This window comes from Maylandia zebra, linkage group LG3 (genome assembly GCF_041146795.1).
Source record: "Maylandia zebra isolate NMK-2024a linkage group LG3, Mzebra_GT3a, whole genome shotgun sequence".
Taxonomy (NCBI): Eukaryota; Metazoa; Chordata; class Actinopteri; order Cichliformes; family Cichlidae; genus Maylandia; species Maylandia zebra.
The window spans coordinates 18,781-34,367 of NC_135169.1; the positions used below are offsets into that span (position 1 = coordinate 18,781).

A 15,587-nucleotide genomic window follows, 5' to 3' on the forward strand; every position below is an offset into this window, starting at 1 on the left:
ATTGTGACCTTGTACATTTATTTATTTCACAGACTTTATCTTCATTTATGGACAGACATGTCATACAGAAACTGTCACACTTTTGTCACTTTGTTTTATGTCTCATACTCCCACCTACGGAATGAGCAGATAAGAAAGGAATGTGGTTGCTAAGGAGGTGTTGCTATGGACACTGCTGTCACACAGGTGCAGGGTGTGGGCTGTAGAAAACAGGATGATACGGAAATACAGGTTAGTTTGGTTTGTGGCTGTGACGGCACTTTACACACAGATTTTACTTTTTATTTGTCTCCTTATTTTTGTAACTTTTTACTTGTTTTTCATCGAACCTCCTCCAGTAACCTTTGATTTACAGGAAAGCAATCGGGTATACCAAAGCTACACTTTCCAGATTTTAGTGGATTTTATGTTTTTGATTTTTTGTCATGATGGTCAGACGACTCTTTGAGGATTTTGGCGATCTCTTCAGAACAACAGTAACAGTAAGTGTTGACACCTTTCAGTTTTTTAGCTCAACAAACTGTCACTGTACAGGAAGTGTTACGGCACACACACACAAACTTCCTGCAGACTATTTGCTGCTGCTCATCTTTTCCATGTTTTCTCTGTGTGTGTTTCTGCTGCTTCTTCATCCTCACTGTAAACAGATGTACTGAGAGACTCCTGCACTGATGTTTCATAGGAAAGTCCAAACAGCCTCACTAGTTCTCCATGAAGAACAAAGATTTGCTCTCTGTGGCTCCAACACAACTTAAAGACAATCAAAGGTGGACAAAGTTCTCCAGAACAGCTGTGGTTTTATGGAGGCTAAAGCTAAAAGCTGCCTCTACTACTTTTTAGTAGAGTCAACACTTATTTTGACATCACTTCCTTATGAGAAAAAATCGTGGGTCAGAGCTGAGGAGTTCCAGGCTGGTTTACATATAACAATATGTTCTCCCTGAGAATCATTTTCATATTGAGTCAGTAGTTCTGTCTGTGACGGCCACACAAGGATGTAACATGTTGGTGTAATCCAGACAGAGAAGTGTAATGTGTGTGTCAGTGTGATGTGTTGTAGTTTCAGGAGTCAGTATGCAGCTACAAAGCTTTTTGTTCAGTGTATACAAACAGCTGTAGCTCCATAAAGGCAGCATGCAGAGACTCACAGTGTCTTATAATGAGAGGCTGCTTTCTCTCACACATTATGTTCACTTATTATCGGCACATGTTGTTGTTCTGTGGAAGCTGCAGGAACCAGATTTAATAACTAAACTGTAGAAGATGAAAACAACCCTCACTGTTAACCTGCCTCCATCTCATTTACACACATATTCTTAACTGTGTTCAATGAAACTCATTACACTTGTATATAAAAACGGGTGGGGGGGGGCTTGGAAGGAGAATTATTTTTCTTAAAACACATATTAAAGTTCAGTCCTATACACTAACTTCTTAATAAAGCAACTATAATGAAGGTTATGTAGAAATCAAGTTATAAATCTCCACTGGGACAATGGGCCAAAGTTTCAAATCATTCATACACACTGTACTGTTTATACAGCCAGATACATGCAGCCTGGGTGGGGTGATTTTGAGGAACCAAAATGCAGACAAGAAAGACAGGCAGTAGTTTAAAAATAGGTAATTTATTTGGCTGTGAAAAAAGCTAGGAAAATGAGATGCAAACAGAAGACATCAAAATAAATATACAGAAAGTGAGAAACAATAACTGAACGGGGAAACGTAGAAACAGGAATGAACTTAAATGGCAACGAATAACAAGAGAAACAAACACAGGGAACAACTAATGCAACCAGGAACTAAAAACTCGAGGCTAAATACAGTAAGGCAGCCATTCATAAAGTCAAGAGTGCTGCGGCCCACATAAAGAAAATGATCGTATTCCTCACTTCACTTCAATCAAAATACAAAAAAGTGACATTGAAATTAAAACTGTATTTAAAAAAATCATCAACAGCACAGGCTGCTGGTTCTAAATTGCTGCCCAGTCATATGCAAAGTGTTAATGCTGATGTGTGACCAACCTGCTGCTGGGACACAAATTTCAATACAAGGGCAGTAAATTTGGTCCAGGGTAATGAGTAATATTACACACCAACCACCTCCTATTACCAATTATATTATACTAAATCCATTTATACTGGTGAGTAAAACTGAATTTTGTTACTACTGTGGCTCACCTGCAGTAGCTTCACAGTCCAGCAGGTGTCGTTGGCCCACACTTTGGGAATAAAGCAATAAGGAAATACAAGGAGAAGCAAATATAAACACTAAGCAAGTTATGAATGAAAAGTAAAATGTTTTAAATTAAAAAAAAAAACTGTAAGTCAACGAAGAAACATTGATCAAAGCTCCAATACTATGATGATGTTGAGGGTCATGATGGGCTGGCAGAGCAACAGTCTCTCTCTTTCCATAAAAGACTCGAACAGACAGCTGCAAAAGCAAAGAGACAACGTTTTGAGCACACATCGAAGGAAAACAACATGTGCTGACATATAGCTTAAAATCACGTGATACAACTGACATATAAATTATAAAAATCTAACAACATGTGAATAAACTACAATGCACTGGAATATTTGTACTGTGGCCCTGAGAGGCCACTGCAACTAAGGAAAACACCAACAAATATAAGAGATGCTGAAAAACCACACAAAACACAACAGAAACATAAGAAACCCCAAACAAACTAAACAAAAAATGCTAAAGCAAAATATTTTTAAATCATGAAACAACACACAAGAGTTTCTAGGGAGATACAGTAAAGGGCTAATCATGTATTTACTGTATTTCAATATTTGCCTGGGATGAATCAGGAGAAGCAGCCCAATCCAAGCTACCAAAGATAACTCAGTTTGACACATAACATTTTTGCACCAACAAGCTGATTCACTTAATCAGTGGAAAACCTGGTGGTGTGCAGAGTGTTATAAAAAAACATAGAGTAGGCTGGACAGCAGCAACGTAAAATAAGTGGTAGGCATAATCTGAAAGCTATGAAAAAGAAATAAAATTCACCAATGATCCTATCTCAGCTCTTGCTCTATGTGCTCACTGTGTTTGAGATTAAATCTAAATTTCCAAGTTCCCAGATGGAATTTGAATCTGGAATGTTCCCTCCTCAAATCAGATTTCCAAGTTAAAGTGAGAACAGCCACACTTTTCCCCACTTAACACTAAGAGGGAGGCAGTGAATGTGGTCCACCAGGCTTGATCCATGGATGTGTTTTAAAACAAGTATTGTGCTGTGTTATTAGCAGTGTTGGTCAAGTTACTTGAAAATACTAATTCATTACTAATTACTGATTACTTTTCCAAAAAGGTCAATCATTTTACTTTACCTATTAGTTATTTTTAAATGGAATTAGTTACTTTATTACTTAGTTACTTTTAACAACATGATACACAACCTGAATAGGTAATAAAGCAGTTGTAGATCTTTCAGCCCGATTCTACGTTGTCTGCATATAAAATCCATATAAAATATTATCAAATGAAAAAGTCTCTTTTTAAAACTTAATTGTTTTATTAGTTTTAGCCTCTTAACATTATGCACACTGCGTCAAGTTTAACATTTAAACCTATTGTCTGCATATTCCAGCATATAAAATAAACATGTGTGTGTTTACACTAACTCTTTCAAATAATTCAATTAAAACACAGCATAAAATAAATGCAATCAGCAGCACGGAGTCCTGACGCTCTTAAATCTATTTCCAAATGTTTAGTAGGAGTTGGGCGGGGAGTGGAGGAGAGGTTTGCCCTGGTGCAGGTGTGCCACAGTGCTCATGTCAATGGGTGGATCTGGGTGTTTCTCTGTGAATTTCATATTCCCGTGGCAGCGTGCTATAGAGGCTTGCTCCAATTTGAAGTAAAAAAATTTTTACCATAAAGAGAAGTTTTCTTCTCACGCAGAGTCTCCACACTCAGCAAACGCTAATGTTTTTGTCACTTTTTACGGAATCAAACTTCAAAGTTTACTTCCAAGCTTTAACCGCTGCATGGTCATACTACATTATCAATTGTTTTTCTACGTCACACGCTCGTACGTCATTGTCATGAGACATAATACAAACCAGGATCCAATGCACTGCTAATCATCATCGTCCTATGTTAATAATGGATTATACATGTAATACATGGATTTAAAAAAGTTCAGCTGGTTTCTTGCGATCGGTGTATGACAGGTTAATATTATGGTTGCATTATGAAACCAACGAAAGTTCCTTGTAGCTACAACATCCAATGTTTTCTTACTGTTATCTATCAAACTTTAACAGTTTCTTTAATGAAGGAGACTTCCGCTGGTTTCTTGTGATTGGCTGAATCGAGTGTTAATGAGTCACTCACCAAAGTGAATCGGGTGTTTTGAGTCATTTGATTCACTGAGTCAGTTGACCAGAGAGTGCAAAAATTTTACATTTTCACTCAAACTTAATTTGTTTCCCTTTTCATGTAAATCCCACTGCTAAGATGAATGATTTAAAAAAAACAACAACTATTTAATAGAGAAAAAAGAGCAAAAACATTTCTAAAATTAAGCAATTTCCTATCAAAATTGCTTAATAAACATTTATTTTGTTTATTTGTATTTTATTAGTATTTTCCTTAAGTGTGTCAAATATATATTTTCTCATCTAAATGTCCACTGCGCTGTGAGCCAGGGGGCGGTAATGCGCCTTAACGTTGGTTGCCAACCAAGAAGAAGAAGAAGCTGTGAGCCAGGAGGGAGGGGGTGAGCGAGTCCTGAGTGATTCGCTTATGCTTACGATTCAACACAGGAAGGGAGGGGGTGAGTAGCTCAAATGTGTTGTTAGCATGTTAGCAGCGCGATGCTACTGTGAACCGAGGAGCTATTTTCTTGATGTGAGCTTCTACTCAGGGTTTTTTCTTCCAGTTCAGAGCAGAAATGCTTTTGTTACGAAACTGGCTGTTATTCCCCCCCACAATTTTAATTATAAGCTAGATATATTTCTACTAATGGAATTAGTTTGCTAACAGCAACAGGGATGAGTCAGTGAGTCAGTTGGGCTTGTGAATCATGATTCACGCGTCAGTAAAGTGATTCTCGGGTATTGAACGATTCGTTCGCGAATCGAACATCACTATCACAATCGTTATGCCAAAAATATCTGTAGTTTCTAAAAATCCTGCGTAGACACCTCTCACCTCAACATTTAGCCCAACCGTTCAACCACAAAATCAATGAGTTTAATCGGGTTACCATTGTTAGTTACAGTGTTACGGCTTTGGGAGCGCAAACTATTTCCTGAGTAAAAAAGACCTTTGAAATGCTGCAAGCCAGTGCTGATTGGTCAAGATGCGCCATTAACTGTGACGTAGGTTCATCTTCGCTCAGTGGCTGGGAGAATTCGGGAATGACGTATCTCCACCGAAGTGTGTCGACTGATGCTGCGTTCCCGTTACCTTGAAAATTGTGGCACTACCGTTAGTTGGAGAAACGACACAGAAGGATTTGTTTTTGTGGGTAGCAAAGCGGAGTTGTTCGTCCATTGCTAACAATACAATCCACTGCCCGTTCATTACAGTTAAAAGCTTGTTCACAGACAGCCTGGTCAAGACGCCTAGCATGACTTTTTCACCGAGACATATCAACAGTCATTGTACAAATCATAAATTGTACAGTGTTATGCTGTTTATATGCACTGCTGCAGCCCGTGATTAGAAAATCGGGGTTTGTTAGATTTCTCTCAATCTCACTATCGGAGGGGTCGAGCTGAACTCGCGATTTCCGACTCTGTCTGTTGCGTTCCGAAAAGACAGTGGATTGGTCACGGTGAGTGGGCAGTGGGTGGAGAAGTAGTTCTGACTTCAAACCTCGTTTAAAGATTAAATAATTAATGTTAATTAATGTATCCAGGCTTTAAACTTAGATTCCGAAATACATCGAAAGTACCAATCCTCTAACATTTAGAACAAGCTAATCATCATCAGAAGTTAAAAATACGGAAATGGCTGCTGGAACATCTGCGTCACTCTGCTGGTTGATCTTTGTCTTCGCGTCTGTCTATGCAGGTGAGATTTAACCTTTAGAAACCAAACTGCGATGCCCTCCGAGATGAAGAAGATTAAAAAGCATCAACCTGGTTAATTTCCCAAATAATTATTTTCATAGTTGTTCTGTGTGTTCGCGTATGAATTCAACACGAGGCTGGGTGGAGTCTCCTTCACTTGAGATCCCAGAAACCACCGCTATTTGAGAATTTGAGAGTGTAAACCGTGGCTAGCAAGGTGCTGTTCTTGTAGTGCTTATTAAAAAATACTACACCAACCACTTCCCATTTGTGAGCTACCACTCCAAATTGTCCACCAACAGTCACCCTTACTCTTATTTATGTGCTAAACCTACTGCAGTGCCCCCTGCTGGTCGCCCGTGTCTTTATATTTACATTATAATCCATATCAATAAGGGGGAAAAAAAGAGAAGTGGTAAACATTCAGTGGATCACATGTTGCAGGCTGTGAAAATTATGGTTCTACAGTTTGTTGGACTCCTAGGCCCACAAATTCACAGAGAGCTCTCCAATCAGCAATCAACTATAATATGTCATAAATAATCAGACACCAACAAAAACTTTGCAAAATGTAAACATTTTTTCACTTCAAAAGTTAACAAGTCTACAAGCCAGCGTACTAATGCTTAATCCCAATCCCACATCAAAGAGGATGAGTAGCAGGAAGTCAGGGCAGCTATGACAACGATGAAGAGAGGAAGGGCTGTTGGTACAAACAGCATGTGGAAGTGTGGCGATCACCAGCAGAGAGTGCAGTGGACTGTTGAACCAGATTGTTTAACACAATCTGGAAAAGTGGATGCCTGAGGAATGAAGAAGTGTGTGACATGTACTGGTACTGATTTTCAAGAACAAAGGTGATGTGTAGAGCTGTAGAGGCTAGACAGGGCTGATAAGCCAGACCATGAAGCTATGGGACATGATTGTTGCATGACAGGGTTGTTGAATGTAAGCAGAGAGGTGTGGCATCATGGCAAGAAAGGGCATTACAAACGTGATGTTTGCTTGTAAAATGTTGATGGAGAAGTTTAGAGAAGGTCAGAAGAAGCTTCACTGAGTCCTCATGGATATAGCAAAAGCACATGATAGGGTGCAAAGAGAGGAACTGTGGTACTGCATAGTCTGTGTGGCAGAAAAGTATGTGAGGATGGTGGAGTACATGTATAGGAACAAAAAGCTGGTGGTAAGGTTTGTAGTAGAAGTTACACATGAGTTGAAGTTGGTGGTGGGATTATATCAGGGATCTGCTCCGAGCCCCTTCTTGTTTGCAGTGATGATGGACACGTTGACTGATGAGGTGCAGACAATTTTGTGATAACACCAGTTATCTCAAGGCATTTTATATTGTCAGGTAAACACTACAAAAATACAGAGAAAACCCTCTTTTGCAGTAGAAATGTGACAGAATTGATGTGTGAATAAGAGGGAGAAATGAGTAGAGTACTGCTTTACCCTGTAAACTGCCTCACAGTTTGCCAGAATCGCTTCAAGGCAGACGCAAACTCCTCCCTCACCTGAGCTTTCCCTTCAGCCATTGGCCAAGCGGCGTTCCACGTAGCCTGCTGGTTCCAGAGTCCCACAGGCTAACCAAGCCCAATAGGACTCCTTCAGCTTAATGGCTCCCTTCATCTGTGGTAACCCATCCATCTTCTTCATCCGCTTTATCCGAGGCCGGGTCGCGGGGGCAGCAGCCTAAGCAAAGAGGCCCAGACCTCCCTCTCCCCAGCCACCTCCTCCAGCTTATCCGGGGGAACACCAAGGCGTTCCCAGGCCAGCCGAGAGATATAATCTCTCCAGCGTGTCCTGGGTCTGCCCCGGGGCCTCCTCCCGGTGGGACATGCCTGGAACACCTCACACAGGAGGCGCCCAGGGGGCATCCTTGTCAGATGCCCGAACCACCTCAGCTGGCTCCTTTCGATGTGGAGCAGCAGCGGCTCTACTCTGAGCCCCTCCCGGATGGCCGAACTTCTCATGCTATCTCTAAGGGAGAGGCCAGCCACCCTTCGGAGGAAGCTCATTTCTGCCGCTTGTATCCGCAATCTCGTTCGTTCGGTCACTACCCACAGCTCGTGGCCATAGGTGAGGGTAGGGACGTAGATCGACCGATAAATTGAGAGCTTCGCTTTTACACTCAGCTCCCTCTTCACCACGACTGACCGGTGCAGCGTCCGCATTACTGCAGCTGCAGCCCCAATCCGTCTGTCGATCTCCGGCTCCCTTCTCCCATCACTCGCGAACAAGACCCCGAGATACTTGAACTCCTCCACTTGGGGCAGGAACTCATCCCCGACCCGGAGTGGGCACTCCACCCTTTTCCGGCTGAGAACCATGGCCTCAGATTTGGAGGTGCTGATCCTCATTTCCCCTGCTTCACACTCGGCTGCGAACCGTTCCAGTGCGAGCTGGAGGCCCTCACCCGATGAAGCCAACAGAACCACATCATCCGCAAAAATCAGAGATGATTGCCGGCAATAAGTCTGTGGTAACCCTCAAACCACAATCTTGTTTGTGGGTTACCACCATTACAGACACCAACCATCTTGCAGCTATAGTTTACTCCAGCAGCCTCAGCAGAATTTATGGTTCCAACAGTTAAATCAAGTCAACCTTGAAGCAGCACAGCAGCCCCAACCCATAAGACTACCACCTTGTTTGACTCTTGATATGATGTTCTTTTTACGAAATTATAGAATAGAATAGAATTCAACTTTATTGTCATTGCACATGCACAGGTACAGGGCAACGAAATGCAGCAAATTCTGTTATTTTCTCAAATGGATCATCAAGATGTTTTTTGCCAAACGTGAGATGAGCCTTTGTTTGTTTTTTCGTCAGGAGTACCTTTCTTCCATGTATGCTGTTTTTTTCCCCAGTCTCTTTCTTATTACTGATTCACAAACTCTGAACGAAGGCAAGTGAGGCCTGCAGTTTATAAAGTGTTTGTGTGTTTTGTTTTGTTTTTTAACTTCCTGGATGAGTTGTCGTTGGTGTAAGAGCCTAGCATGATGTTTTTGCCTTTTGAAATCGTTAAGCCTGCTTCACTTTCTCAGACAAATTTTATTTAAGCGATTTCTTGATTCTGGTCTGGCAGCAATCAAACCTGGGTGTGGATAGTGACACTGAACTAGACTTTCTAAAGAAAATGTGGTTAATCATGGGGTCATTATTATTTTAAAGCTTCACAGTATAAAAGTCATTTAGCAGCCATACTGAATTATCCAGGGACTTGAAATGGAAATTCCAAAGGTCATTTGGAGATAAAACCTGCATGTGCAGGATATCTGGCCCCTCTTTTGCTTAACAAACCTTTATCACCAATGAGAGAAACATATTTTTGTATATTGTCTGGTAAGTATTAAAGTATTATTATTTTTTGGTTAATGTATATTTTATTTTAAGGTGTATTATTTTTTGTTGTAATGTAATGTACTGTGATGATGGTTAGAAAGTGTGTGTGTGTGGCTGTTGTAGAAGTGAACAGTTGCACTTTGATGACCTTAAACCTCTCTGCTCTGTGTTGTTTCCTCTGTCAGACCAGAAAATCATCACAGCTGGACAGGACGTCACTCTGCCATGTCGAGCTCCAAACAACAACATCATAGTTGTAGAGTGGAGCAGAGCTGACCTGGGAGAAGAATATGTCCTTTATTACAAGGATGCGCAGTTTATTACAGATGAACAGCATCCATCTTTTAAGAACCGTGTCACTCTGCAGGACAGACAGATGAAGGATGGAGACGTGTCTTTGATTCTGAAGAATGTGACGACTAATGATAATGGAACATACGAGTGTCGTGTTGTCCTGCAAGTGAGAGGACCTATGACTCACATCAACACCATCCACCTTCATGTTGTTCCTCCAGGTGAGTGAGTAGAGTTGAGTGTGTGTGTGATCAGAGGTGAAGCTGCTTCCTGCTTGTTGATGTTTGTTTCTAAAGATGTTGTTGATGAGACTTTGTAGAAAGCAGCTGGTCTGAGTGATGTGATCAGAGTGCAGTAGATAATGTCTGACAGCAGTTTGAAGAGGAAATGGATTCTGTTCTGTTCTTCACGCATCACCTACCTGACAGCTGACACCTCACACCTGTTTCTCAGCTGCAGGTCAGACAGGAGGAGACACAGAGGATGGAGGGAAGGAGGATGGAGGGAAGGAGGATAGACAGAGGGAAAATGGATCTGTTGGGCTGAAGGTTTGTCTGACAGTTTCTAGCATGCTTCTTCTTGTTGCTGTTGGTTTTGCAGTCTAGAGAACAACAGACCCTTCCTGCTGATAAGCAGCTTGTTTTGAAATGTCCCAAAGATTTTAACGGATTGACTCACAGTCTCTCATCGAGCTACCAACTTCTTGGTGTTGTCACATAAAATTTCTTTAATCTGACCAAAGTAATAATAAATAGACATTGCTTTTCAACCATGCTTCCACAGTCCTGGACAAAAGTGATGGTACCCACAACTTCATATTTTGTTGCACAACCTTTTGAGGCAATCACTGCAATCAAACGATTCCTGTAACTGTCAATGAGACTTCTGCACCTCTATGCAGGTATTTTGGCCCACTCCTCATGAGCAAACTGTTCCAGTTGTTTCCGATTTGAAGGGCTCCTTTTCCAGACTGCATGTTTTAGAATAGAATTGAGGTCAGGTCTCACAGAAGGCCACCTTAAAATAGTCCAATGTTTTCCTCTTAGCCATTCTTGGGTGTTTTTAGCTGTGTGTTTTGGGTCATTGTCCTCTTTGTAAGACCCATGACCTGCAACTGAGACCAAGCTTTCTGACACTGGCCAGCACATTTCTCTCTAGAATCCCTTGATAGTCTTGAGATTTCATTGTACCCTGCACAGATTCAAGACACCCTGTGCAAAGCAGCTCCAGAACATAACCGAGCCTCCCCCATGTTTCACAGTAGGGACAGTGTTCTTTTCTTGATATGCTTCATTTTTCCATCTGTTAACATAGAGCTGATGTGCCTTGGCAAAAAGTGCAATTTTTGTCTCATCTGTCCACAGGACATTCTCCCAGAAGCTTTGTGGCTTGTTGACATGTAGTTTGCCATACTCCAGTTTGGCTTTTTTATGATTTGTTTTCAACAATGGTGTCCTCCTTGGTTGTCTCTGGGCTCTTTTGTTACCATTCGGATTATCCATCTCTTTGATCTGTCATCAATTTTCCTCCTGCGGCCACGTCCAGGGAGGTTGACTATGGTCCCCTGGATCTTAAATGTCTGAATGACATGTGCAACTGTAGTCACAGGAACATCTGTTGCATCATCATGCAACATCAGCTGCTTGGAGATGGTCTTATATCATTTACCTTTAACATGCTTGTTCATGATTTAATTTCTAATCTCCAGAGTTACCTCTTTCCTTCGCTTGCTCTGGTCCATGTTGACTGTGGTGCACACCATGTCACCAAACAACACAGTGACTACCTGGAGTCCTATATATAGGCCCACTGACTGATTACAACATTGTAGATACCTGTGATGCTGATTAGTGGACACACCTTGGATTAACAAGTCCCTTTGATCACATGGACAAAGAAAGGGTTAGGGTTAAATGTTTATTTTTTAAATAATTCAGTTGAAGCGTGGTTGAAAGGCAATGTCTGACTTTCATTGGTTAAGATTTATAGAATTATTATTTATTATTACTTTTGTCAGATTAAAGTTATTTCTGTGACCACTGTTTTTCTTTCATTGACCAAAGGATGCCAACAATTTTGTCCACGTCTGTATGGATGATTGGATAGATGATAAATAATCTGTCTGATGGTGTTTGAAGTTGATTGGTGAGCTGAATAAAGTCTGACAGGTTACTATTATGTTTGTATTATGAAACCAAAGAAAGTTCCATGTACCTTCAACATCCAATGTTTCCTCACTATCTATCAAACTCCAACTGTTTCTTTAATGAAAGACTCTTCAGACTGTTACTGAAGTTTAAACATTTCAAGAGCTGGTCACATATGTTTGATTTATTTTTTAGATTCTTTTTTTTGCTCATTGTTTGTTTTTTTTATGTATTAGTAATGTAATGTTTTTCTCAGGGTATTTATTTGTGTAAACAAATAATCAGAGGCTTTTTGAACCAGGTGATGCAGATTATACCTGAACTGCAATCAGTCAAATGCAAAATTAACAGTATGTTGGTTGTATGTAAGTCAATATAAACACTGTTACTATGCCAAACTCTGTTATCCCTGTAACAAGCTTTAAAACTGAGAACTGATTATTACATTTAGTTTGATGTGCTGTTTTACACATTTACTTGGTGAATGAAAGGTCACTGGTTCAGTTCCAGCTGTACAAAATGCTTTTGGGGTTGAGTCAGACAGAGTTATCTGCCAATTGTTAGTAGGGAATAGCTGAAAGTATCTTTACAGTTTGTCTTCTCTATGTAAATGTGGAAGTGATACCTCTTCTCATAAGTACTAGATAAATGCATGAATATGCTGCCAGTTAATGCGACACAGCATTGAACATACCACTCTGTCTGTTTTGCGTACAAATATGTACCCAGTATATGGAACTGCTATATCAGCCAGTTATCCCATGCATTTTTCATCTATTGCCTGATAAGTAAAAATTAAAAAGCAACAAAGAGTCACAAAAAATGCCTCTCAAATATGTTATTACTGCTAAAGTTTGTCCACCAGAGGGCACTCTGCAACTTCCATGTTGCCAACATGTTTGAAGAACCACAAATGCAATCGTCTGATTATGAATGGAGTCAGAGCATAAACAATCCACAACCTCTGGGTAATAAAACAAGTTCATTGTCTTGTTGTCTCAGTAAATCTGTCTTGTATTTTATTTCATTTTATTTTTGAAATATTGTCCGATGCAACAGATTTTTGAGTTATGTGTTAGTATTGGAATGGGTCCTAAATATATTGTATAAATCTGATTCTAACGTGGAATACGCACTCCAAGAATCCAAAAAAATGACACAGTGCATCATAGTAATACAGAAGCTAGCTATTTAGTGCATTGTTCTTTTGTAATATGATGTCTGATCCAGCCTGCCTGACCTGACGTGTCTTATTATCAACACAATAAACAAGTTCACTAACAAACAAACTAGCCTCTGTCCATCATTGTGTACACAACACAGTGTCAAGGGGTTGTTTGGAGAAGCTGGTTACAGTGAAGAGTAACTGAGCATTGTTATGGAAACAAAGTACCACAGCAGCTCCATGGTACTTCATGTGCAGTTAAAAAGATATAACAAAAAAGGAAACCTGCTCACTGAGGTGGTCTAACTGTAACAGAGCAATGAACCTGAGATTTGAGTCTGTCCCTGTAACAAGACAAAAGTAGATGGGAGATTGTTCACAAAGTGGCAAATTGGTTTGATGTTGCTGTGAACAAATCACGTTACTCTTGCACAGTTTCACTCTGAACTATGTGAGATTATTATACTATCTTATGCCACGTTATATGTCTAATTAAAGATTGTGAAATTATTATGTAGTTTTAGTTTGCATTATTCTCCTGACTTAGAAGAAGGTGATAACTATTACATTTATTAGACTGGTTTGTATTACATTAGACCAGAGGTCCCCAATCCCAGTCCACGAGGGCCGGTGTCCCTGCAGGTTTTAGATGTCTCCTTGATCCATCACAGCTGATTTGAATGGATAAATTACCTTCTCAACATGTCTTCAAGTTCTCCAGAGGCCTGGTAATGAACTAATCATGTGATTCAGGTGTGTTGACCCAGAGTGAGATCTAAAACCTGAAGGGACAAAGGCCCTCGTGGACTGGGATTGGGGACCCCTGCATTAGACTGCTGATTTACTGTGAATGAATTACATTGTATATGATGCATTAAACTGCTGAGGTATAAGAAATACTGTTTTCAGAGAATCATGGCCTTATTTGTCTGATTAGAAAGAACAGAACATACTGCACAGGAAGCCAAGGTCATAACTTAGGCTCACTGAGAGAGCCTAACAGTTTCAGACAGCCACCTCTCATCACATTGTGGTTTTTTTTTGTTTTTTTTTTACAACCAAGCAACTGGACAAAAAAATAGCATTTTTGTACATCAGGGAAAAAGAATGATGTGAATGAGGCCTTGTTCCAATAGCCCATCACTACTGGGGAGCACAACAGGTTAAGAAAGCTTGTTAAAGATTTAAATCATACCTATGTTCTCCCCACCAGGCAGGTGTGTATCTGAGCGCATCAACCATTTTCCTCCATATTTGCCATTCAAAGTGTTCTCTTCTTTTGTTTAGGCTTTCGAAACTATGGTGAAGCCTATACATTAACATTAGCCCACTCTCATCAGAACTGTATGAAATTGTTATGGAATGTCTAAAAGTCCTGTCTTTATATGAGCTGTCAGGTGTCTGGGTGTCAGGATAAAAACTGATTCCACCTTTATCAATATTTTACCATTGCCCTGATTCCAGCTTTCAAAAACAAGGTCTCCTGTTTGTTCTCTCAACATGTTAGTCTAACCACATGATTTTATGTGTTTTTATTATTATTATTCTTTAAAAATGTAGGGCATATCAACCCATGTCTCCCATATTCTTTCTTTTAGAGTTTTTTTTCTGTTTTGGTGAAATAATGTGTAAATCAGTAACTAGTTGTTAGATGTTAATATCAGCCCTGAAGCTACCATATTTCCTTATGCAGACAACAGCTAAAGTTTGATCACAAATTTATTTTACAAATGTTTCACAATAAAAGTCTTGAAAAAAAAGTTCACAAATCTTTACTTTTACAATAGAACGACTGTCGACTAAACAACAAAAAAAAAAACGACTGTCACTATGTTGCTAATAGGTACCCTGCATCTTTTAAGGTTGTCTTTTGAGTTTATTCCATAAATTAACAATATTAAAATACAGTTTTTAAGCAGAAAGTAGATTTTTTTTCATTAAAAATTCATTAAAAATATGTTTATGTTATTATATATGTTTAAATATGTCAACTGGAATTAAAAAGTTTATTTTAATGTGCTTACAGCATAATCAGGAGACATCTGAACCCCCACAAAGTCCCAACAGTATTTTTCATTATGAAACCTTATTTTATGAGTTCAGCGTGTTAATATCAAACTCTGGAAGCATCACTGGTGATCTGCTTGTATCCATGTTAGTGTTTAAAGTCCAACATCTCCCTCTAGTGGTCATATATAAACCATGTGTGAGGATGGTGTTCATGTAAAATGTGAATCATAGTGTTCCAGTCAGTCATCAGTGTGTCTCTGCACAGCTGTAATTAAAATGTGTTCAGAGGGCCTCAGTGTCTGAATGGTTCCAGTTCAGCTCCATAGCAGCGTCCATGGACATGGATTTGTTCATTAACCAAACTACAGATCACTGAGAGCAGAGGACATTTTTTGCCATATTTCTTTTCATATATGTGAACTGACAAATGTCTTAATTCAGAAGAAATGCAAATTAAGAAAAGAAAATCCCTGCTGTGTGCATATAGTTATTTTTTTTAAGTCATTTGATGACTTGTATCTTTAGAAAATGAATATTTGTAGTCCCCCCTCACTGTGTTTGAACCAATAGAAAGCTGGTGCT

General features: G+C 39.8%; 1 protein-coding gene across 3 annotated transcripts; it reads left to right on the top strand.

Moving 5' to 3' along the window:
* The first annotated feature begins 233 nt into the window (after positions 1 to 233).
* On the top strand, positions 234 to 13,113 carry LOC143414231 (butyrophilin subfamily 2 member A1-like). Of its 3 annotated transcripts, none has more exons than XR_013094728.1 (3): positions 234 to 482; positions 9,575 to 9,904; positions 10,137 to 13,113. XR_013094728.1 is itself a non-coding variant. In XM_076878160.1 (3 exons), exons 1-3 carry the CDS (start codon positions 5,979 to 5,981, stop codon positions 10,286 to 10,288), a joined length of 540 nt encoding a protein of 179 aa, XP_076734275.1. In that variant the 5' UTR covers positions 5,390 to 5,978; the 3' UTR covers positions 10,289 to 13,113. The 3 variants fall into 3 exon arrangements, 2 of the variants coding, with proteins under 2 accessions (XP_076734275.1, XP_076734272.1); XM_076878160.1 differs by lacking the exon at positions 234 to 482 and adding an exon at positions 5,390 to 6,042 and having other exon boundaries at positions 10,143 to 13,113; XM_076878157.1 differs by lacking the exon at positions 234 to 482 and adding an exon at positions 5,402 to 6,042.
* The last annotated feature ends 2,474 nt before the right edge of the window (positions 13,114 to 15,587 follow it).